The sequence below is a fragment of the Bactrocera oleae genome, chromosome 3, assembly GCF_042242935.1.
Source record: "Bactrocera oleae isolate idBacOlea1 chromosome 3, idBacOlea1, whole genome shotgun sequence".
Classification (NCBI taxonomy): Eukaryota; Metazoa; Arthropoda; class Insecta; order Diptera; family Tephritidae; genus Bactrocera; species Bactrocera oleae.
Window position 1 is genome coordinate 54,255,951 of NC_091537.1, and position 19,859 is coordinate 54,275,809.

A 19,859-nucleotide genomic window follows, 5' to 3' on the forward strand; every position below is an offset into this window, starting at 1 on the left:
CTCTTGAGGCAAAGTTTTGTTAAAGATCTACTATATAAGGGCTGCCGTATTGTGCAGCAAAGACAGTTCTAGTTAGAGTGTTGTCGTGATAAGAAGAATTGAGACATAAGCAAGAAGTTGTAAGCTCAAATAACGAGCAATAAGTGTTAAGTTGTTGGAATTAGAAAAAAAGATAAATGTATAGCATTAAATTGGGACTTTTATTTAACAATCTAGTGATCGAACTCAAGAGTGAGTTACAAGTAGAAAATTTATCGAGAAATCCGTTACAATATGTATATCTATGACTATATATTGTGACGAACATGAATGATATAACAAAATCGAATCAACGATAAATTGCCAGAAGCAACTAGACAGTTATTCCTAGTTGCCAGAATGCTCTTGAGGCAAAGTTTTGTTAAAGATCTACTATATAAGGGCTGTCGGATTATGCAGCAAACACAGTTCTAGAAGTTGTAAGATCGAATAAATTTATTGGAATAAGAAAAAAAAAATAAATGTATAGCATTAATTTGGGACTTGAATTTAACAATCCAATTATCGAACTCAAGAGTGCGTTACAAAGTAAACGATTTATCGAGAAATCCCAAAGAGGGAATTGTTTTAAAATGGCAGAGTTTGACGATTTGAAGATTCCACAACTGAAAAAGGAGTAGGAAAAACGTGGTTCGGTGACAAATAGAGTAAAGTCGGAATTACAATTACGTTTGCGGGAGGCCATGGAAGCGGAAAACATTGGTGTTGACGATTATGTGTTTCAGTTGGAGTTGGAGGAAGAGACTACGAAGATAGAAGCAAAAGAAGAGGCTTAATGCTCGTCAAAGGTTGTGGACATGAACATGGTTTTTGCTGCAATATCGCGGATGTCAACGCAAATGTCGACAAAATTTTAAGAGTTCGCAGCGCAAGATGCACGTATATCAGCACATGTACATAGTGCTTCCCGAATATATGACACCTCTATTACGTATCTATTATATCGCGATAGTAATTGCCGTTTAGCAGGATTATGCCAAATTTTCGTTACGAGTAGACACCGACTTTCGTATCCCCGCAAGACGGAGGTGTTGTGATGGTGTAGTGATAAGTTCTGAACTCTAAGCTCCGAAATTTCCCGGATAATATTTTATATTACGGATATTACTCAATCGCAAGTTTTAAAAATATATTGAAAAGTACTTGATACCTATCAATGTCGATAGATTAGTATCGATCCTTTTCCCAGTACCTATAAATCTGATACGATACTGGTATCGAGTAAAGTGTCGATACTTTTGAAATTTTGTGGAACACTGAGAAGAGGAAATACCTAAAGGGGAAATAAGGAACTAACTAGACTAGAACTTAGAAACTAGGAAACAAAAAAATCATCCGAATTTTCTGCCGATTTCACATTTCTGAACTGGCAACTCTCAGTCTATTTTATGTTTCAGGGGATTTCCCCACACACAACACAACAAGACATTTTAGAAAAATTCCTTAAACATAATATATAAGCAAACAATTAAACTAATTTTTCATTACTTATTTAACAGACACCTAGTAAAAATGTTCTGCCCTAGAGACAAATTTTCGTCATATTCGAGAACAATGTAGCAGTTAATAACTGATACAGAATTAAAAGGTTTAATACATTTAAGTGATATATATGCTAAGCCTACAAGTTGGTTCTATTCTTAAATTTAAAAGTGACGTGCTTTTATGCGGAAAATTAATCATATAAATATTGAAGCGCGCATGTGAATTTACTACGTAAGTACCTATCTATTTTATAAATTAAATTGTAATACGTAAGAAAAAACGTAATATTGAACACACCTAATTTGATATTGACCGCAAGATATGTTAAAAATGTTTTAAGAGGTATGTAAATTTATTTCATATAACTTTTTTACCGTACAGAAAGGCTGACGGTAGATCACGCTTGTCGAGACACCAATATAAAAAACGAAGACTTGAAAAAGACGCAGAGCGACAAAAGCAAGCAGGGGCATTAGAGTCCATTTTGAAGAAAGGTGATCTAAACAGACCATCATCACCCATACCAGAAACCGGAGCTATAGCTGAAATTCCACTTAAACCTCGAGAAGAACATACGTCCGACTCCAATATAATCTGTGAACCTGGTGCTTCTACTTCTGGGTCAAGCGCTATTACAGGTGAAAGTGTTATTACAGGGGAGGAGGCTATGACAAGTGAAACTTCTATTGTAGGTGAAGGTGCTATTGCAAGTCCAAGTGTTTCTACAGAGTTAACATCTATTGTAGATGTCGACCCAGCTACGTGGCCCAATAGATTAACATACACAGAAATAATATATTTGGTAAATAGGTTCTCCAGACCCACTGTATGAATTTCAATTTCCACAAGATACCAATGGTCGGAGATTTACTTCGAGATACTATAAGAGAAAGCTTAATAACGGTGAAGAATTTTAAGAGATTGGCTTGCATATTCTGTGGCAAAAAATTTATTGTATTGCTTTTGTTGTAAAATCTTCAATACAACTATAACTTCCGGTCTATCTGAAGATGGCTACAAAAATTGAAGTCATGTAGGTGATATGCTTAAATCTCCTGAGACATCACGAGACCATGTAAAAGCACTAAAATCTTGGGTAGAACTTTCACGTAGGCTCAAATCGTGTCGTACGCCGTGTCCCAGAGAAAATGTTGGCTAAAAATAGCTTGGCTTTTCAAGGTATTTATGATAGTCTGTATCAACATAACAATGGTAATTTTTTAATACTAGTAGAGTTGTTAGCCGAATTTGATCCCGTTATGCAGGAACATGTACGCAGAGTTTTAAAAAAAGAGGAGAAACAAGCAACCTACTTAAGTAAAACAATTCAAAATGAGTTTATTAACACAATTTCAGACGGCATAAAAAAACATTATATTATGGAAGCTATCATTACGTCGAAATATTATTCTATTATTTTAGATCGTACTCCAGACGCTAGTAAAACTGAGCAGATGACCATGATAATTAGGTACCTTTTATATTATTCAATCACAAGACCATTCAAGAACATTCAGAAATTGTAATAAATGAAAGTTTTTTAGGATTTATACCAATCGAGAAATCAACAGGTCTGGCCCTAACAAAAATTATCGTAGAACAATTATCAGCACTTGGATAAGAAGGAAAGGGTACGATAATGGATCTAATATGAAAGGTATTGAAAGTGGAGTTAAAGCCAGGATTAAAAGAACCAATCCACGGGCATTGGTGGTTCTTTGCAGTAGTCATTTTAAATTTAGTGGTAAACGACATGGCAAAGTCCTCACTGGAAACAACAATTGTTTTTAATACTATGCAAAGAATAATTGTTTTTTTTCACTTTAAGATAAAGGTGGTCAATTATTTTGAAGAATGCAAAAGGTATTACTATAATACTATGTTCGCACCGACACAAAATTCGTGTTTTCATAGACAAAAGAGGTTTTCACGCGAAAACTTGTGTTTTCATCCATACAAAATCTGTCAAACGAAAACACAGTTTTCGCTGAAAACCCTTTGAAAACTTACATTCCACTCATTATAATCGGCGCCTGCTCTAGTTTAATCGATATTATTATAAGACATATTTTGCGAGCCCTAAATGTCAGTTGACAATTTGATTACATTCCATAATTGGTACCCTACAAGAAACTGCTGATGGGTTCGCCAATACACTCACATATGATATGTCAGTACTGTTAATTTACATTTGCATTTATAAATTCAGAACTATTCGCTGATTGGAGAAAGACGTACGCAGAGCTATTGAGAGGAGGAGATGGCATCAAGTGAATATTAATTTTTGTATTTTCATATTTTATTATATTTTTTCTTGCATTCCTTTTTATATTTAAGTATATTATTATAACTAATTTTGATTAAAAGTTTGAAATTTATTAAAGAAATAAAAATTATATTGTCTACTGCGCAAAAGAATTTTTCACTCTGATAGCATTTCAGTCATTACTGACAATTTTCAGCTATGACGGATTTATGGTCAGCAATGGCTCAGAAAAAGACATGAGAGTGAGCAGTATAGATATATAGTGAATCAATTCCGATCACCCATCTGTTAAAGAGAGATGCAAACTCACACACATACGTTTGTTTACATCAGTTTTTGCACAAAGCTCTTAAGAAAATGATAGAAACTTTGTTCTGCGCGCTGACAAAATTTTTTCAGCTATGACTGTCATATTACCCATCAGATGACCGTCACAGTTCTTGTAGGGTACATAACAAATGTAAACAAATAAATGTGTGAACTGTCAATGGAAACTCATCGAAAACACACAATGCCGGTCAGAACGACTTTGGTTCCACAATCTACAAATTATGTTTTCAAGAGGATTTCAATTCGGTGCGAACATAGTATTAGTAAATTAATGCAAAGTAAAGATTCTAACTTAGTCTCCGTCATTAAATTACTTAAAAATACAAAAGATTGCTTTGAAAACTCATGTTCAGATAAGTATTTTACTCAAGTTCTTGAAGACGCCAAAGCCTTAGCTTCTGAAATTGATTGCGAGGTGTTAGACTTTGAAAATGTGGCTAGACCTGGTGCACGATCCAAGAAAAAGCATTTAACTTATGAGTGTGTTGAACCAATCATTGAGCACCGTCAAAAATATAAAATTGAAGTATTTTTTCACATTATAGATACAGCCATAAATTCTTTATAATTAAGATTTTCCCTGATATTGACCATAATAAACAATTAAACAGTTTGGTCCTAATCTTTTTAACTTCTGAAACGATTTTGATGAAAAATGTTTATTGTTCCTTTAGTTAAAGGGCAACATTAGTAATACATAGGCTTTTCTGTAATTTCCAATTGAATGGGAGAAACCTTAGGTGAGAGAGAGAAAAACTACCGACATTCTAAACATATTGTAATATAAACATGCGAAAATAAGAAAAACCAATATACTGTGACGAACACGGATGATAGAACAAAATCGAATCAACGATAAACTGCCAGAAGCAACTAGTTAGCGAATTCGTAGTTGCCAAAATGTTCTAGAAGCAATGTTTTGTTATAGATTTACTATATAAGGGCTGCCAGATTGTGCAGCAAACACAGTTCTAGTTAGAGTGTTGTCGTGATAAGAGCAATCAAGCTATAAGCAAGAAGTTGTAAGCTCGAATAACGAGCAATAAGTGTTAAGTTGTTGGAATTAGAAACAAAGATAAGTGTGTGGCCATTAAATTGGGACTTTTATTTAACAATCCAGTGATCGAACTCAAGAGTGAGTTACAGGTAGACCATTTATCGAGAAATCTGTTACAATATTGTTTAAATAGATACACAATTTATGGAGGATCACACACCACTGATTTATAATTAAAGTTGTTTGATTTTTAAGAAAAACTCAGTATCGCGATATATTTTATACAAGTAATAAGTTTTGATTTATTCCGTCATATAAGAACAGTGTTTTATAATAATTCTTCCGGATAGAGTGGTGTGTACATGTAGAGGGAGGCTAAACTCATTGAACCAGATATTTTGTATGCATGTAGCTTTATAATTGTAGAATATATAAATATATTGTTAAATGTACTTCTTTAAGTATACAATTTAAGTGTTAATACTTATATTTAACCTATATACATATGTGTAACATGATATATAATATGTACACATTTAAGATATTCATTAATTTGAATTATTAGTTAGTAATAAGATAGTAAATAAATACGTTTTTCAATAAAATAAAGACAAATAATATAAAAAAATAGTGAATTTTATTTAACAAAATTGGAATTGGTTATGTCAACAAGAAGGTAACCGATAAGCTAAAATACGAATTTGTTAAAAGAAACAGACAGGTAATAAATTATGTAATAAATCGAGGCAACAGTTATGCTTGTTAAAGCCAACAAATAGATAACATATACGCTAACAAGTTTATATGTTAAAGGTAACAAACTGCTAATCAAAACGATATCACTAACCGAAATTTTGGGAACAAATACTTCTGTTATGGATAACACATAGGTAACATATTCTCTAACAAAAGAATATATTACCTTCAGCAGACTGTAAACAGATTTGATAACCAATGTATGTCATTCTGTTACCCAAAAAATAACAAACGCATATAAAAGGTAACTTAGAAGGAAACTACATGACATAATAACGATTGGATAGAGCGAGAGAATTTTTGAACATCAAATGGCGATGTGTTACTTTTTTCCCACTCTCTGTAAACAATAACAAGTCGCGAACACGTTTGCTAGTAGATATCCGCTTGTAGGGATGCAATTGAAGACGACTTCATTATATTTAAACGAGATCCAGGATCGCCATATCATAAAATATTTTGAAATGCGGATCGCGGATCGTGGATCGCGCGTTAAACATTAAATATTGATCGCGACATCAACGATATTTTTTATGTAAATTCACGATACGACGGAACAAATTATTATTTATAATAATAAGACATGCTAATGTTCTCAAAATTTTTTTTAAATTTATATTTACACATATAAAATTTTTTTAGTATTTTCTAAGATCCGTGGAATTCTTTACAATGGTTGCAACATTTTTTTTTTAATCGAGCGCTGTCTTTGAATGTTTTTCTTCAAAACCTTAAAAACTTTTCTTCAGTTTTCTTTCGACATTTCATCAAAAACCCGGATAAAATTAAACAAATACTAAGCAAAAATATTTTTAACACACTGGTTTTAACAACTAGATTTATTTCGAATAAATACTGACGAGATATTTATTAAACGTGTAGCATTCACTCGTGCTCCATCAATCATCAATTATGATCACGATCCAAATACAACATTAAATATTGAACATGTGATAGGGCCAATCAGTCGGCCCGGATGATAGAACAAAATCGAATCAACGATAAAATGCCAGAAGCAACTAGTTAGCGAATTCGTAGTTGCCAGAATGTTCTAGAAGCAATGTTTTGTTACAGATTTACTATATAAGGGCTGCCGGACTGTGCAGCAAAGACAGTTCTAGTTAGAATGTTGTCGTGATAAGAAGAATTGAGACATAAGCAAGAAGTTGTAAGCTCAAATAACGAGCAATAAGTGTTAAGTTGTTGGAATTATTAATAAAGATAAGTGTGTAGCCATTAAATTGGGACTTTTATTTAACAATCTAGTGATCGAACTCAAGAGTGAGTTACAAGTAGACAATTTATCGAGAAATCCGTTACAATATGTATATCTATGACTATATATTGTGACGAACATGAATGATATAACAAAATCGAATCAACGATAAATTGCCAGAAGCAACTAGACAGTTAATTCCTAGTTGCCAGAATGCTCTTGAGGCAAAGTTTTGTTAAAGATCTACTATATAAGGGCTGCCGGATTGTGCAGCAAAGACAGTTCTAGTTAGAGTGTTGTCGTGATAAGAAGAATTGAGACATAAGCAAGAAGTTGTAAGCTCAAATAACGAGCAATAAGTGTTAAGTTTTTGGAATTAGAAAAAAAGATAAATGTATAGCATTAAATTGGGACTTTTATTGTTGCCAGAATGCTCTTGAGGCAAAGTTTTGTTAAAGATCTACTATATAAGGGCTGTCGGATTATGCAGCAAACACAGTTCTAGAAGTTGTAAGATCGAATAAATTTATTGGAATAAGAAAAAAAAAATAAATGTATAGCATTAATTTGGGACTTGAATTTAACAATCCAATTATCGAACTCAAGAGTGAGTTACAAGGTAAACGATTTATCGAGAAATCCCAAAGAGGGAATTGTTTTAAAATGGCAGAGTTTGACGATTTGAAGATTCCACAACTGAAAAAGGAGTAGGAAAAACGTGGTTCGGTGACAAATAGAGTAAAGTCGGAATTACAATCACGTTTGCGGGAGGCCATGGAAGCGGAAAACATTGGTGTTGACGATTATGTGTTTCAGTTGGAGTTGGAGGAAGAGACTACGAAGATAGAAGCAAAAGAAGAGGCTTAATGCTCGTCAAAGGTTGTGGACATGAACATGGTTTTTGCTGCAATATCGCGGATGTCAACGCAAATGTCGACAAAATTTTAAGAGTTCGCAGCGCAAGATGCACGTATATCAGCACATGTACATAGTGCTTCCCGAATATATGACACCTCTAATACGTATCTATTATAACACGATAGTAATTGCCGTTTAGCAGGATTATGCCAAATTTTCGTTACGAGTAGACACCGACTTTCGTATCCCCGCAAGACGGAGGTGTTGTGATGGTGTAGTGATAAGTTCTGAACTCTAAGCTCCGAAATTTCTCGGATAATATTTTATATTACGGATATTACTCAATCGCAAGTTTTAAAAATATATTGAAAAGTACTTGATACCTATCAATGTCGATAGATTAGTATCGATCCTTTTCCCAGTACCTATAAATCTGATACGATACTGGTATCGAGTAAAGTGTCGATACTTTTGAAATTTTGTGGAACACTGAGAAGAGGAAATACCTAAAGGGGAAATAAGGAACTAACTAGACTAGAACTTAGAAACTAGGATACAAAAAAATCATCCGAATTTTCTGCCGATTTCACATTTCTGAACTGGCAACTCTCAGTCTATTTTATGTTTGAGGGGATTTCCCCACACACAACACAACAAGACATTTTAGAAAAATTCCTTAAACATAATATATAAGCAAACAATTAAACTAATTTTTCATTACTTATTTAACAGACACCTAGTAAAAATGTTCTGCCCTAGAGACAAATTTGCGTCATATTCGAGAACAATGTAGCCGTTAATAACTGATACAGAATTAAAAGGTTTAATACATTTAAGTGATATATATGCTAAGCCTACAAGTTGGTTCTATTCTTAAATTTAAAAGTGACGTGCTTTTATGCGGAAAATTAATCATATAAATATTGAAGCGCGCATGTGAATTTACTACGTAAGTACCTATCTATTTTATAAATTAAATTGTAATACGTAAGAAGAAACGTAAATTGAACACACCTAATTTGATATTGACCGCAAGATATGTTAAAAATGTTTTAAGAGGTATGTAAATTTATTTCATATAACTTTTTTACCGTACAGAAAGGCTGACGGTAGATCACGCTTGTCGAGACACCAATATAAAAAACGAAGACTTGATAAAGACCCAGAGCGACAAAAGCAAGCAGGGGCATTAGAGTCCATTTTGAAGAAAGGTGATCTAAACAGACCATCATCACCCATACCAGAAACCGGAGCTATAGCTGAAATTCCACTTAAACCTCGAGAAGAACATACGTCCGACTCCAATATAATCTGTGAACCTGGTGCTTCTACTTCTGGGTCAAGCGCTACTACAGGTGAAAGTGTTATTACAGGGGAGGAGGCTATGACAGGTGAAACTGCTATTGTAGGTGAAGGTGCTATTGCAAGTCCAAGTGTTTCTACAGAGTTAACATCTATTGTAGACGTCGACCCAGCTACGTGGCCCAATAGATTAACATACACAGAAATAATATATTTGGTAAATAGGTTCTCCAGACCCACTGTATGAATTTCAATTTCCACAAGATACCAATGGTCGGAGATTTACTTCGAGATACTATAAGAGAAAGCTTAATAACGGTGAAGAAATTTTAAGAGATTGGCTTGCATATTCTGTGGCAAAAAATTTATTGTATTGCTTTTGTTGTAAAATCTTCAATACAACTATAACTTCCGGTCTATCTGAAGATGGCTACAAAAATTGAAGTCATGTAGGTGATATGCTTAAATCTCCTGAGACATCACGAGACCATGTAAAAGCACTAAAATCTTGGGTAGAACTTTCACGTAGGCTCAAATCGTGTCGTACGCCGTGTCCCAGAGAAAATGTTGGCTAAAAATAGCTTGGCTTTTCAAGGTATTTATGATAGTCTGTATCAACATAACAATGGTAATTTTTTAATACTAGTAGAGTTGTTAGCCGAATTTGATCCCGTTATGCAGGAACATGTACGCAGAGTTTTAAAAAAAGAGGAGAAACAAGCAACCTACTTAAGTAAAACAATTCAAAATGAGTTTATTAACACAATTTCAGACGGCATAAAAAAACATTATATTATGGAAGCTATCATTACGTCGAAATATTATTCTATTATTTTAGATCGTACTCCAGACGCTAGTAAAACTGAGCAGATGACCATGATAATTAGGTACCTTTTATATTATTCAATCACAAGACCATTCAAGAACATTCAGAAATTGTAATAAATGAAAGTTTTTTAGGGTTTATACCAATCGAGAAATCAACAGGTCTGGCCCTAACAAAAATTATCGTAGAACAATTATCAGCACTTGGATAAGAGGGCAAGGGTACGATAATGGATCTAATATGAAAGGTATTGAAAGTGGAGTTAAAGCCAGGATTAAAAGAACCAATCCACGGGCATTGGTGGTTCTTTGCAGTAGTCATTCTATAAATTTAGTGGTAAACGACATGGCAAAGTCCTCACTGGAAACTACAATTGTTTTTAATACTATGCAAAAAATAATTGTTATTTTTCACTTTAAGATAAAGGTGGTCAATTATTTTGAAGAATGCAAAAGGTATTACTCTAATACTATGTTCGCACCGACACAAAATTCGTGTTTTCATAGACAAAAGAGGTTTTCAGGCGAAAACTTGTGTTTTCATCCATACAAAATCTGTCAAACGAAAACACAGTTTTCGCTGAAAACCCTTTGAAAACTTACATTCCACTCATTATAATCGGCGCCTGCTCTAGTTTAATCGATATTATTAGAAGACATATTTTGCGAGCCCTAAATGTCAGTTGACAATTTGATTACATTCCATAATTGGTACCCTACAAGAAACTGCTGATGGATTCGCCAATACACTCACATTTGATATGTCAGTACTTTTTAAATTCAGAACTATTCACTGATTGGAGAAAGACGTACGCAGAGCTGTTGAGAGGAGGAGATGGCATCAAGTAAAAATTAATTTTTATATTTTCATAATTTATTATATTTTTTCTTGCATTCCTTTTTATATTTAAGTATATTATTATAACTAATTTTGATTAAAAGTTTGAAATTTATTAAAGAAATAAAAATTATATTATCTACTGCGCAAAAGAATTTTTCACTTCAGATAGCATTTCAGTCATTACTGACAATTTTCAGCTATGACGGATTTATGGTCAGCAATGACTCAGAAAAAGACATGAGTGTGAGCAGTATAGATATATAGTGAATCAATTCCGATCACCCATCTGTTAAAGAGAGATGCAAACTCACACACATACGTTTGTTTACATCAGTTTTTGCACAAGACTCTTAAGAAAATGATAGAAACTTTGTTCTGCGCGCTGACAAAATTTTTTTAGCTATGACTGTCATATTACCCATCAGATGACCGTCACTGTTCTTGTAGGGTACATAACAAATGTAAACAAATAAATGTGTGAACTGTCAATGGAAACTCATCGAAAACACACAATGCCGGTCAGAACGACTTTGGTTCCACAATCCACAAATTATGTTTTCAAGAGGATTTCAATTCGGTGCGAACATAGTATTAGTAAATTAATGCAATGTAAAGATTCTAACTTAGTTTCCGTCATTAAATTACTTAAAAATACAAAAGATTGCTTTGAAAACTCATGTTCAGATAAGTATTTTACTCAAGTTCTTGAAGACGCCAAAGCCTTAGCTTCTGAAATTGATTGCGAGGTGTTAGACTTTGAAAATGTGGCTAGACCTGGTGCACGATCCAAGAAAAAGCATTTAACTTATGAGTGTGTTGAACCAATCATTGAGCACCGTCAAAAATATAAAATTGAAGTATTTTTTCACATTATAGATACAGCCATAAATTCTTTATAATTAAGATTTTCCCTGATATTGACCATAATAAACAATTAAACAGTTTGGTCCTAATCTTTTTAACTTCTGAAACGATTTTGATGAAAAATGTTTATTGTTCCTTTAGTTAAAGGGCAACATTAGTAATACATAGGCTTTTCTGTAATTTCCAATTGAATGGGAGAAACCTTAGGTGAGAGAGAGAAAAACTACCGACATTCTAAACATATTGTAATATAAACATGCGAAAATAAGAAAAACCAATATACTGTGACGAACACGGATGATAGAACAAAATCGAATCAACGATAAACTGCCAGAAGCAACTAGTTAGCGAATTCGTAGTTGCCAAAATGTTCTAGAAGCAATGTTTTGTTATAGATTTACTATATAAGGGCTGCCAGATTGTGCAGCATACACAGTTCTAGTTAGAGTGTTGTCGTGTTAAGAGCAATCAAGCTATAAGCAAGAAGTTGTAAGCTCGAATAACGAGCAATAAGTGTTAAATTGTTGGAATTAGAAATAAAGATAAGTGTGTATCCAATTGGGACTTTTATTTATCAATCCAGTGATCGAACTAAGAGTAAATTACAGGTAGACGATTTATCGAGAAATCCGTTACAATTGGTGTCAGAAGTGGAATTGTCAAATAAATTCCCAAGGAGATAATTATTTGAAAATGGCCAAGTTTAAAGATCTGAAGATTCCACAACTGAAAAAGGAGCTGGAGCAACGGGGTTTGGCGACAAATGGATTAAAAACTGAATTACAATCACGGTTGAGAGAGGCCATGGAGGCGGAAAACATTAATGTGGAGGAATATGTCTTTCACATGGAATTAGAAGAAGAGACAACAAAGATAGAAGAAAAGGAAGAGGCTCAATGCTCGTCAAAGATTGTGGACATAAACATGGTTTTTGTCGCAATATCGCAAATGTCAACGCAAATATCGACACTATTTAAAGAACAGGATACACGTATGTCTCAAATGGAAACGCGATTGTCAACGCATTTGGAGGAGCAGTTCGCAGCACAAGATGCACGTTTTTCAGCACAGTTGTCAGCACCGAAAGAGGTCGACGTGCTTATGTCAGCGCAGGTATCCTAAAAGTTGGAAGAGGAGGAAGCATGTGAGCCAGGATCTTCACAGTATGAAGAACAAGAAGCTTGTATACCAGCACAAGTGTCTTCACAGTCGGAAGAACTGAACGGGCGCCTGCCAGCGCAGGTGTCCTCACAGTCGGAAGAGGAGGAAGCGTTTGTACCAGTACAAGGGTCCTCACAGTTAGAAGAGCAAGAAGCTTGGATACCAGCACAAGTGTCCTTACAGTTGGAAGAGCAGGAAGCGTGTATACCATCATAGGTGGAAGATCAGCATAAAATTGAACCTGAAACGGATGACTCTTTGCAAGAAGATCCAGAATTGGAAGGTGCATTACATGAAGTGGAGTTGAACCAATGTACAACGATTAGAGAAATAACTACAGGAAGGTCGGTCACAAAATCATATTGGGCAGAACGGAGCAGTTTAAAGTTAGTGTATGGCTGCTTGCATCGAGTATGGAAAAGCGAAAATGGGCAAACCTTCCGAGTACTTATGGTTGTTCCAAGGGTTGGAATTCATGCTGTTCTTAACGTGCAGTACAAATGTCCAAGAGGAGGACACTTGAGAGACATTAAATTAGGAAATAGTCATGTTTTGGTAGTCAAGAAACATTTCAACGAATGGCCCCAAGTATACCCAATTCCTAACCAAGAGACTGAGCCAGTGGCGGAGGCATTCATCAACAAGTGGGTAACGAGATTCGGTGTTCCAATGGAGTTACGTTCTGATCAAGAATGGAATCTCAAGTCATCTTTAAGTCAAGGGATGTACCAGAAACTGAGTATCCGGAAAACGGATGGAATCAACTCCAAGAAGAGAAGGACGGCTAACGATGTCAGCACCAGCCTAGAAGACGAGATGGGGGACATAAAAGGTTTTTGGTATCGCAAATATGTCTAATCGGGACGATCAGACTTAGGTGGAGGGCAGTATGACGAACACGGATGATAGAACAAAATCGAATCAACGATAAATTGCCAGAAGCAACTAGACAGTTAATTCCTAGTTGCCAGAATGCTCTTGAGGCAAAGTTTTGTTAAAGATCTACTATATAAGGGCTGCCGTATTGTGCAGCAAAGACAGTTCTAGTTAGAGTGTTGTCGTGATAAGAAGAATTGAGACATAAGCAAGAAGTTGTAAGCTCAAATAACGAGCAATAAGTGTTAAGTTGTTGGAATTAGAAAAAAAGATAAATGTATAGCATTAAATTGGGACTTTTATTTAACAATCTAGTGATCGAACTCAAGAGTGAGTTACAAGTAGAAAATTTATCGAGAAATCCGTTACAATATGTATATCTATGACTATATATTGTGACGAACATGAATGATATAACAAAATCGAATCAACGATAAATTGCCAGAAGCAACTAGACAGTTATTCCTAGTTGCCAGAATGCTCTTGAGGCAAAGTTTTGTTAAAGATCTACTATATAAGGGCTGTCGGATTATGCAGCAAACACAGTTCTAGAAGTTGTAAGATCGAATAAATTTATTGGAATAAGAAAAAAAAAATAAATGTATAGCATTAATTTGGGACTTGAATTTAACAATCCAATTATCGAACTCAAGAGTGCGTTACAAAGTAAACGATTTATCGAGAAATCCCAAAGAGGGAATTGTTTTAAAATGGCAGAGTTTGACGATTTGAAGATTCCACAACTGAAAAAGGAGTAGGAAAAACGTGGTTCGGTGACAAATAGAGTAAAGTCGGAATTACAATTACGTTTGCGGGAGGCCATGGAAGCGGAAAACATTGGTGTTGACGATTATGTGTTTCAGTTGGAGTTGGAGGAAGAGACTACGAAGATAGAAGCAAAAGAAGAGGCTTAATGCTCGTCAAAGGTTGTGGACATGAACATGGTTTTTGCTGCAATATCGCGGATGTCAACGCAAATGTCGACAAAATTTTAAGAGTTCGCAGCGCAAGATGCACGTATATCAGCACATGTACATAGTGCTTCCCGAATATATGACACCTCTATTACGTATCTATTATATCGCGATAGTAATTGCCGTTTAGCAGGATTATGCCAAATTTTCGTTACGAGTAGACACCGACTTTCGTATCCCCGCAAGACGGAGGTGTTGTGATGGTGTAGTGATAAGTTCTGAACTCTAAGCTCCGAAATTTCCCGGATAATATTTTATATTACGGATATTACTCAATCGCAAGTTTTAAAAATATATTGAAAAGTACTTGATACCTATCAATGTCGATAGATTAGTATCGATCCTTTTCCCAGTACCTATAAATCTGATACGATACTGGTATCGAGTAAAGTGTCGATACTTTTGAAATTTTGTGGAACACTGAGAAGAGGAAATACCTAAAGGGGAAATAAGGAACTAACTAGACTAGAACTTAGAAACTAGGAAACAAAAAAATCATCCGAATTTTCTGCCGATTTCACATTTCTGAACTGGCAACTCTCAGTCTATTTTATGTTTCAGGGGATTTCCCCACACACAACACAACAAGACATTTTAGAAAAATTCCTTAAACATAATATATAAGCAAACAATTAAACTAATTTTTCATTACTTATTTAACAGACACCTAGTAAAAATGTTCTGCCCTAGAGACAAATTTTCGTCATATTCGAGAACAATGTAGCAGTTAATAACTGATACAGAATTAAAAGGTTTAATACATTTAAGTGATATATATGCTAAGCCTACAAGTTGGTTCTATTCTTAAATTTAAAAGTGACGTGCTTTTATGCGGAAAATTAATCATATAAATATTGAAGCGCGCATGTGAATTTACTACGTAAGTACCTATCTATTTTATAAATTAAATTGTAATACGTAAGAAAAAACGTAATATTGAACACACCTAATTTGATATTGACCGCAAGATATGTTAAAAATGTTTTAAGAGGTATGTAAATTTATTTCATATAACTTTTTTACCGTACAGAAAGGCTGACGGTAGATCACGCTTGTCGAGACACCAATATAAAAAACGAAGACTTGAAAAAGACGCAGAGCGACAAAAGCAAGCAGGGGCATTAGAGTCCATTTTGAAGAAAGGTGATCTAAACAGACCATCATCACCCATACCAGAAACCGGAGCTATAGCTGAAATTCCACTTAAACCTCGAGAAGAACATACGTCCGACTCCAATATAATCTGTGAACCTGGTGCTTCTACTTCTGGGTCAAGCGCTACTACAGGTGAAAGTGTTATTACAGGGGAGGAGGCTATGACAGGTGAAACTGCTATTGTAGGTGAAGGTGCTATTGCAAGTCCAAGTGTTTCTACAGAGTTAACATCTATTGTAGACGTCGACCCAGCTACGTGGCCCAATAGATTAACATACACAGAAATAATATATTTGGTAAATAGGTTCTCCAGACCCACTGTATGAATTTCAATTTCCACAAGATACCAATGGTCGGAGATTTACTTCGAGATACTATAAGAGAAAGCTTAATAACGGTGAAGAAATTTTAAGAGATTGGCTTGCATATTCTGTGGCAAAAAATTTATTGTATTGCTTTTGTTGTAAAATCTTCAATACAACTATAACTTCCGGTCTATCTGAAGATGGCTACAAAAATTGAAGTCATGTAGGTGATATGCTTAAATCTCCTGAGACATCACGAGACCATGTAAAAGCACTAAAATCTTGGGTAGAACTTTCACGTAGGCTCAAATCGTGTCGTACGCCGTGTCCCAGAGAAAATGTTGGCTAAAAATAGCTTGGCTTTTCAAGGTATTTATGATAGTCTGTATCAACATAACAATGGTAATTTTTTAATACTAGTAGAGTTGTTAGCCGAATTTGATCCCGTTATGCAGGAACATGTACGCAGAGTTTTAAAAAAAGAGGAGAAACAAGCAACCTACTTAAGTAAAACAATTCAAAATGAGTTTATTAACACAATTTCAGACGGCATAAAAAAACATTATATTATGGAAGCTATCATTACGTCGAAATATTATTCTATTATTTTAGATCGTACTCCAGACGCTAGTAAAACTGAGCAGATGACCATGATAATTAGGTACCTTTTATATTATTCAATCACAAGACCATTCAAGAACATTCAGAAATTGTAATAAATGAAAGTTTTTTAGGGTTTATACCAATCGAGAAATCAACAGGTCTGGCCCTAACAAAAATTATCGTAGAACAATTATCAGCACTTGGATAAGAGGGCAAGGGTACGATAATGGATCTAATATGAAAGGTATTGAAAGTGGAGTTAAAGCCAGGATTAAAAGAACCAATCCACGGGCATTGGTGGTTCTTTGCAGTAGTCATTCTATAAATTTAGTGGTAAACGACATGGCAAAGTCCTCACTGGAAACTACAATTGTTTTTAATACTATGCAAAAAATAATTGTTATTTTTCACTTTAAGATAAAGGTGGTCAATTATTTTGAAGAATGCAAAAGGTATTACTCTAATACTATGTTCGCACCGACACAAAATTCGTGTTTTCATAGACAAAAGAGGTTTTCAGGCGAAAACTTGTGTTTTCATCCATACAAAATCTGTCAAACGAAAACACAGTTTTCGCTGAAAACCCTTTGAAAACTTACATTCCACTCATTATAATCGGCGCCTGCTCTAGTTTAATCGATATTATTAGAAGACATATTTTGCGAGCCCTAAATGTCAGTTGACAATTTGATTACATTCCATAATTGGTACCCTACAAGAAACTGCTGATGGATTCGCCAATACACTCACATTTGATATGTCAGTACTTTTTAAATTCAGAACTATTCACTGATTGGAGAAAGACGTACGCAGAGCTGTTGAGAGGAGGAGATGGCATCAAGTAAAAATTAATTTTTATATTTTCATAATTTATTATATTTTTTCTTGCATTCCTTTTTATATTTAAGTATATTATTATAACTAATTTTGATTAAAAGTTTGAAATTTATTAAAGAAATAAAAATTATATTATCTACTGCGCAAAAGAATTTTTCACTTCAGATAGCATTTCAGTCATTACTGACAATTTTCAGCTATGACGGATTTATGGTCAGCAATGACTCAGAAAAAGACATGAGTGTGAGCAGTATAGATATATAGTGAATCAATTCCGATCACCCATCTGTTAAAGAGAGATGCAAACTCACACACATACGTTTGTTTACATCAGTTTTTGCACAAGACTCTTAAGAAAATGATAGAAACTTTGTTCTGCGCGCTGACAAAATTTTTTTAGCTATGACTGTCATATTACCCATCAGATGACCGTCACTGTTCTTGTAGGGTACATAACAAATGTAAACAAATAAATGTGTGAACTGTCAATGGAAACTCATCGAAAACACACAATGCCGGTCAGAACGACTTTGGTTCCACAATCCACAAATTATGTTTTCAAGAGGATTTCAATTCGGTGCGAACATAGTATTAGTAAATTAATGCAATGTAAAGATTCTAACTTAGTTTCCGTCATTAAATTACTTAAAAATACAAAAGATTGCTTTGAAAACTCATGTTCAGATAAGTATTTTACTCAAGTTCTTGAAGACGCCAAAGCCTTAGCTTCTGAAATTAATTGCGAGGTGTTAGACTTTGAAAATGTGGCTAGACCTGGTGCACGATCCAAGAAAAAGCATTTAACTTATGAGTGTGTTGAACCAATCATTGAGCACCGTCAAAAATATAAAATTGAAGTATTTTTTCACATTATAGATACAGCCATAAATTCTTTATAATTAAGATTTTCCCTGATATTGACCATAATAAACAATTAAACAGTTTGGTCCTAATCTTTTTAACTTCTGAAACGATTTTGATGAAAAATGTTTATTGTTCCTTTAGTTAAAGGGCAACATTAGTAATACATAGGCTTTTCTGTAATTTCCAATTGAATGGGAGAAACCTTAGGTGAGAGAGAGAAAAACTACCGACATTCTAAACATATTGTAATATAAACATGCGAAAATAAGAAAAACCAATATACTGTGACGAACACGGATGATAGAACAAAATCGAATCAACGATAAACTGCCAGAAGCAACTAGTTAGCGAATTCGTAGTTGCCAAAATGTTCTAGAAGCAATGTTTTGTTATAGATTTACTATATAAGGGCTGCCAGATTGTGCAGCATACACAGTTCTAGTTAGAGTGTTGTCGTGTTAAGAGCAATCAAGCTATAAGCAAGAAGTTGTAAGCTCGAATAACGAGCAATAAGTGTTAAATTGTTGGAATTAGAAATAAAGATAAGTGTGTATCCAATTGGGACTTTTATTTATCAATCCAGTGATCGAACTAAGAGTAAATTACAGGTAGACGATTTATCGAGAAATCCGTTACAATTGGTGTCAGAAGTGGAATTGTCAAATAAATTCCCAAGGAGATAATTATTTGAAAATGGCCAAGTTTAAAGATCTGAAGATTCCACAACTGAAAAAGGAGCTGGAGCAACGGGGTTTGGCGACAAATGGATTAAAAACTGAATTACAATCACGGTTGAGAGAGGCCATGGAGGCGGAAAACATTAATGTGGAGGAATATGTCTTTCACATGGAATTAGAAGAAGAGACAACAAAGATAGAAGAAAAGGAAGAGGCTCAATGCTCGTCAAAGATTGTGGACATAAACATGGTTTTTGTCGCAATATCGCAAATGTCAACGCAAATATCGACACTATTTAAAGAACAGGATACACGTATGTCTCAAATGGAAACGCGATTGTCAACGCATTTGGAGGAGCAGTTCGCAGCACAAGATGCACGTTTTTCAGCACAGTTGTCAGCACCGAAAGAGGTCGACGTGCTTATGTCAGCGCAGGTATCCTAACAGTTGGAAGAGGAGGAAGCATGTGAGCCAGGATCTTCACAGTATGAAGAACAAGAAGCTTGTATACCAGCACAAGTGTCTTCACAGTCGGAAGAACTGAACGGGCGCCTGCCAGCGCAGGTGTCCTCACAGTCGGAAGAGGAGGAAGCGTTTGTACCAGTACAAGGGTCCTCACAGTTAGAA

General features: G+C 34.7%; 1 protein-coding gene across 1 annotated transcript in view; it reads left to right on the plus strand.

Annotated features, from left to right (window-relative positions):
• Positions 1 to 611: 611 nt before the first annotated feature.
• Positions 612 to 19,859, plus strand: part of LOC138856080 (streptococcal hemagglutinin-like) — a 37,551-nt gene continuing 18,303 nt past the window's right edge. The window contains exons 1-4 of the mRNA XM_070106511.1: positions 612 to 655; positions 1,906 to 2,253; positions 9,046 to 9,393; positions 15,821 to 16,168. Coding sequence (XP_069962612.1) covers positions 612 to 655; positions 1,906 to 2,253; positions 9,046 to 9,393; positions 15,821 to 16,168 — 1,088 coding nt within the window. The remainder of the gene's footprint in view (positions 656 to 1,905; positions 2,254 to 9,045; positions 9,394 to 15,820; positions 16,169 to 19,859) is intronic.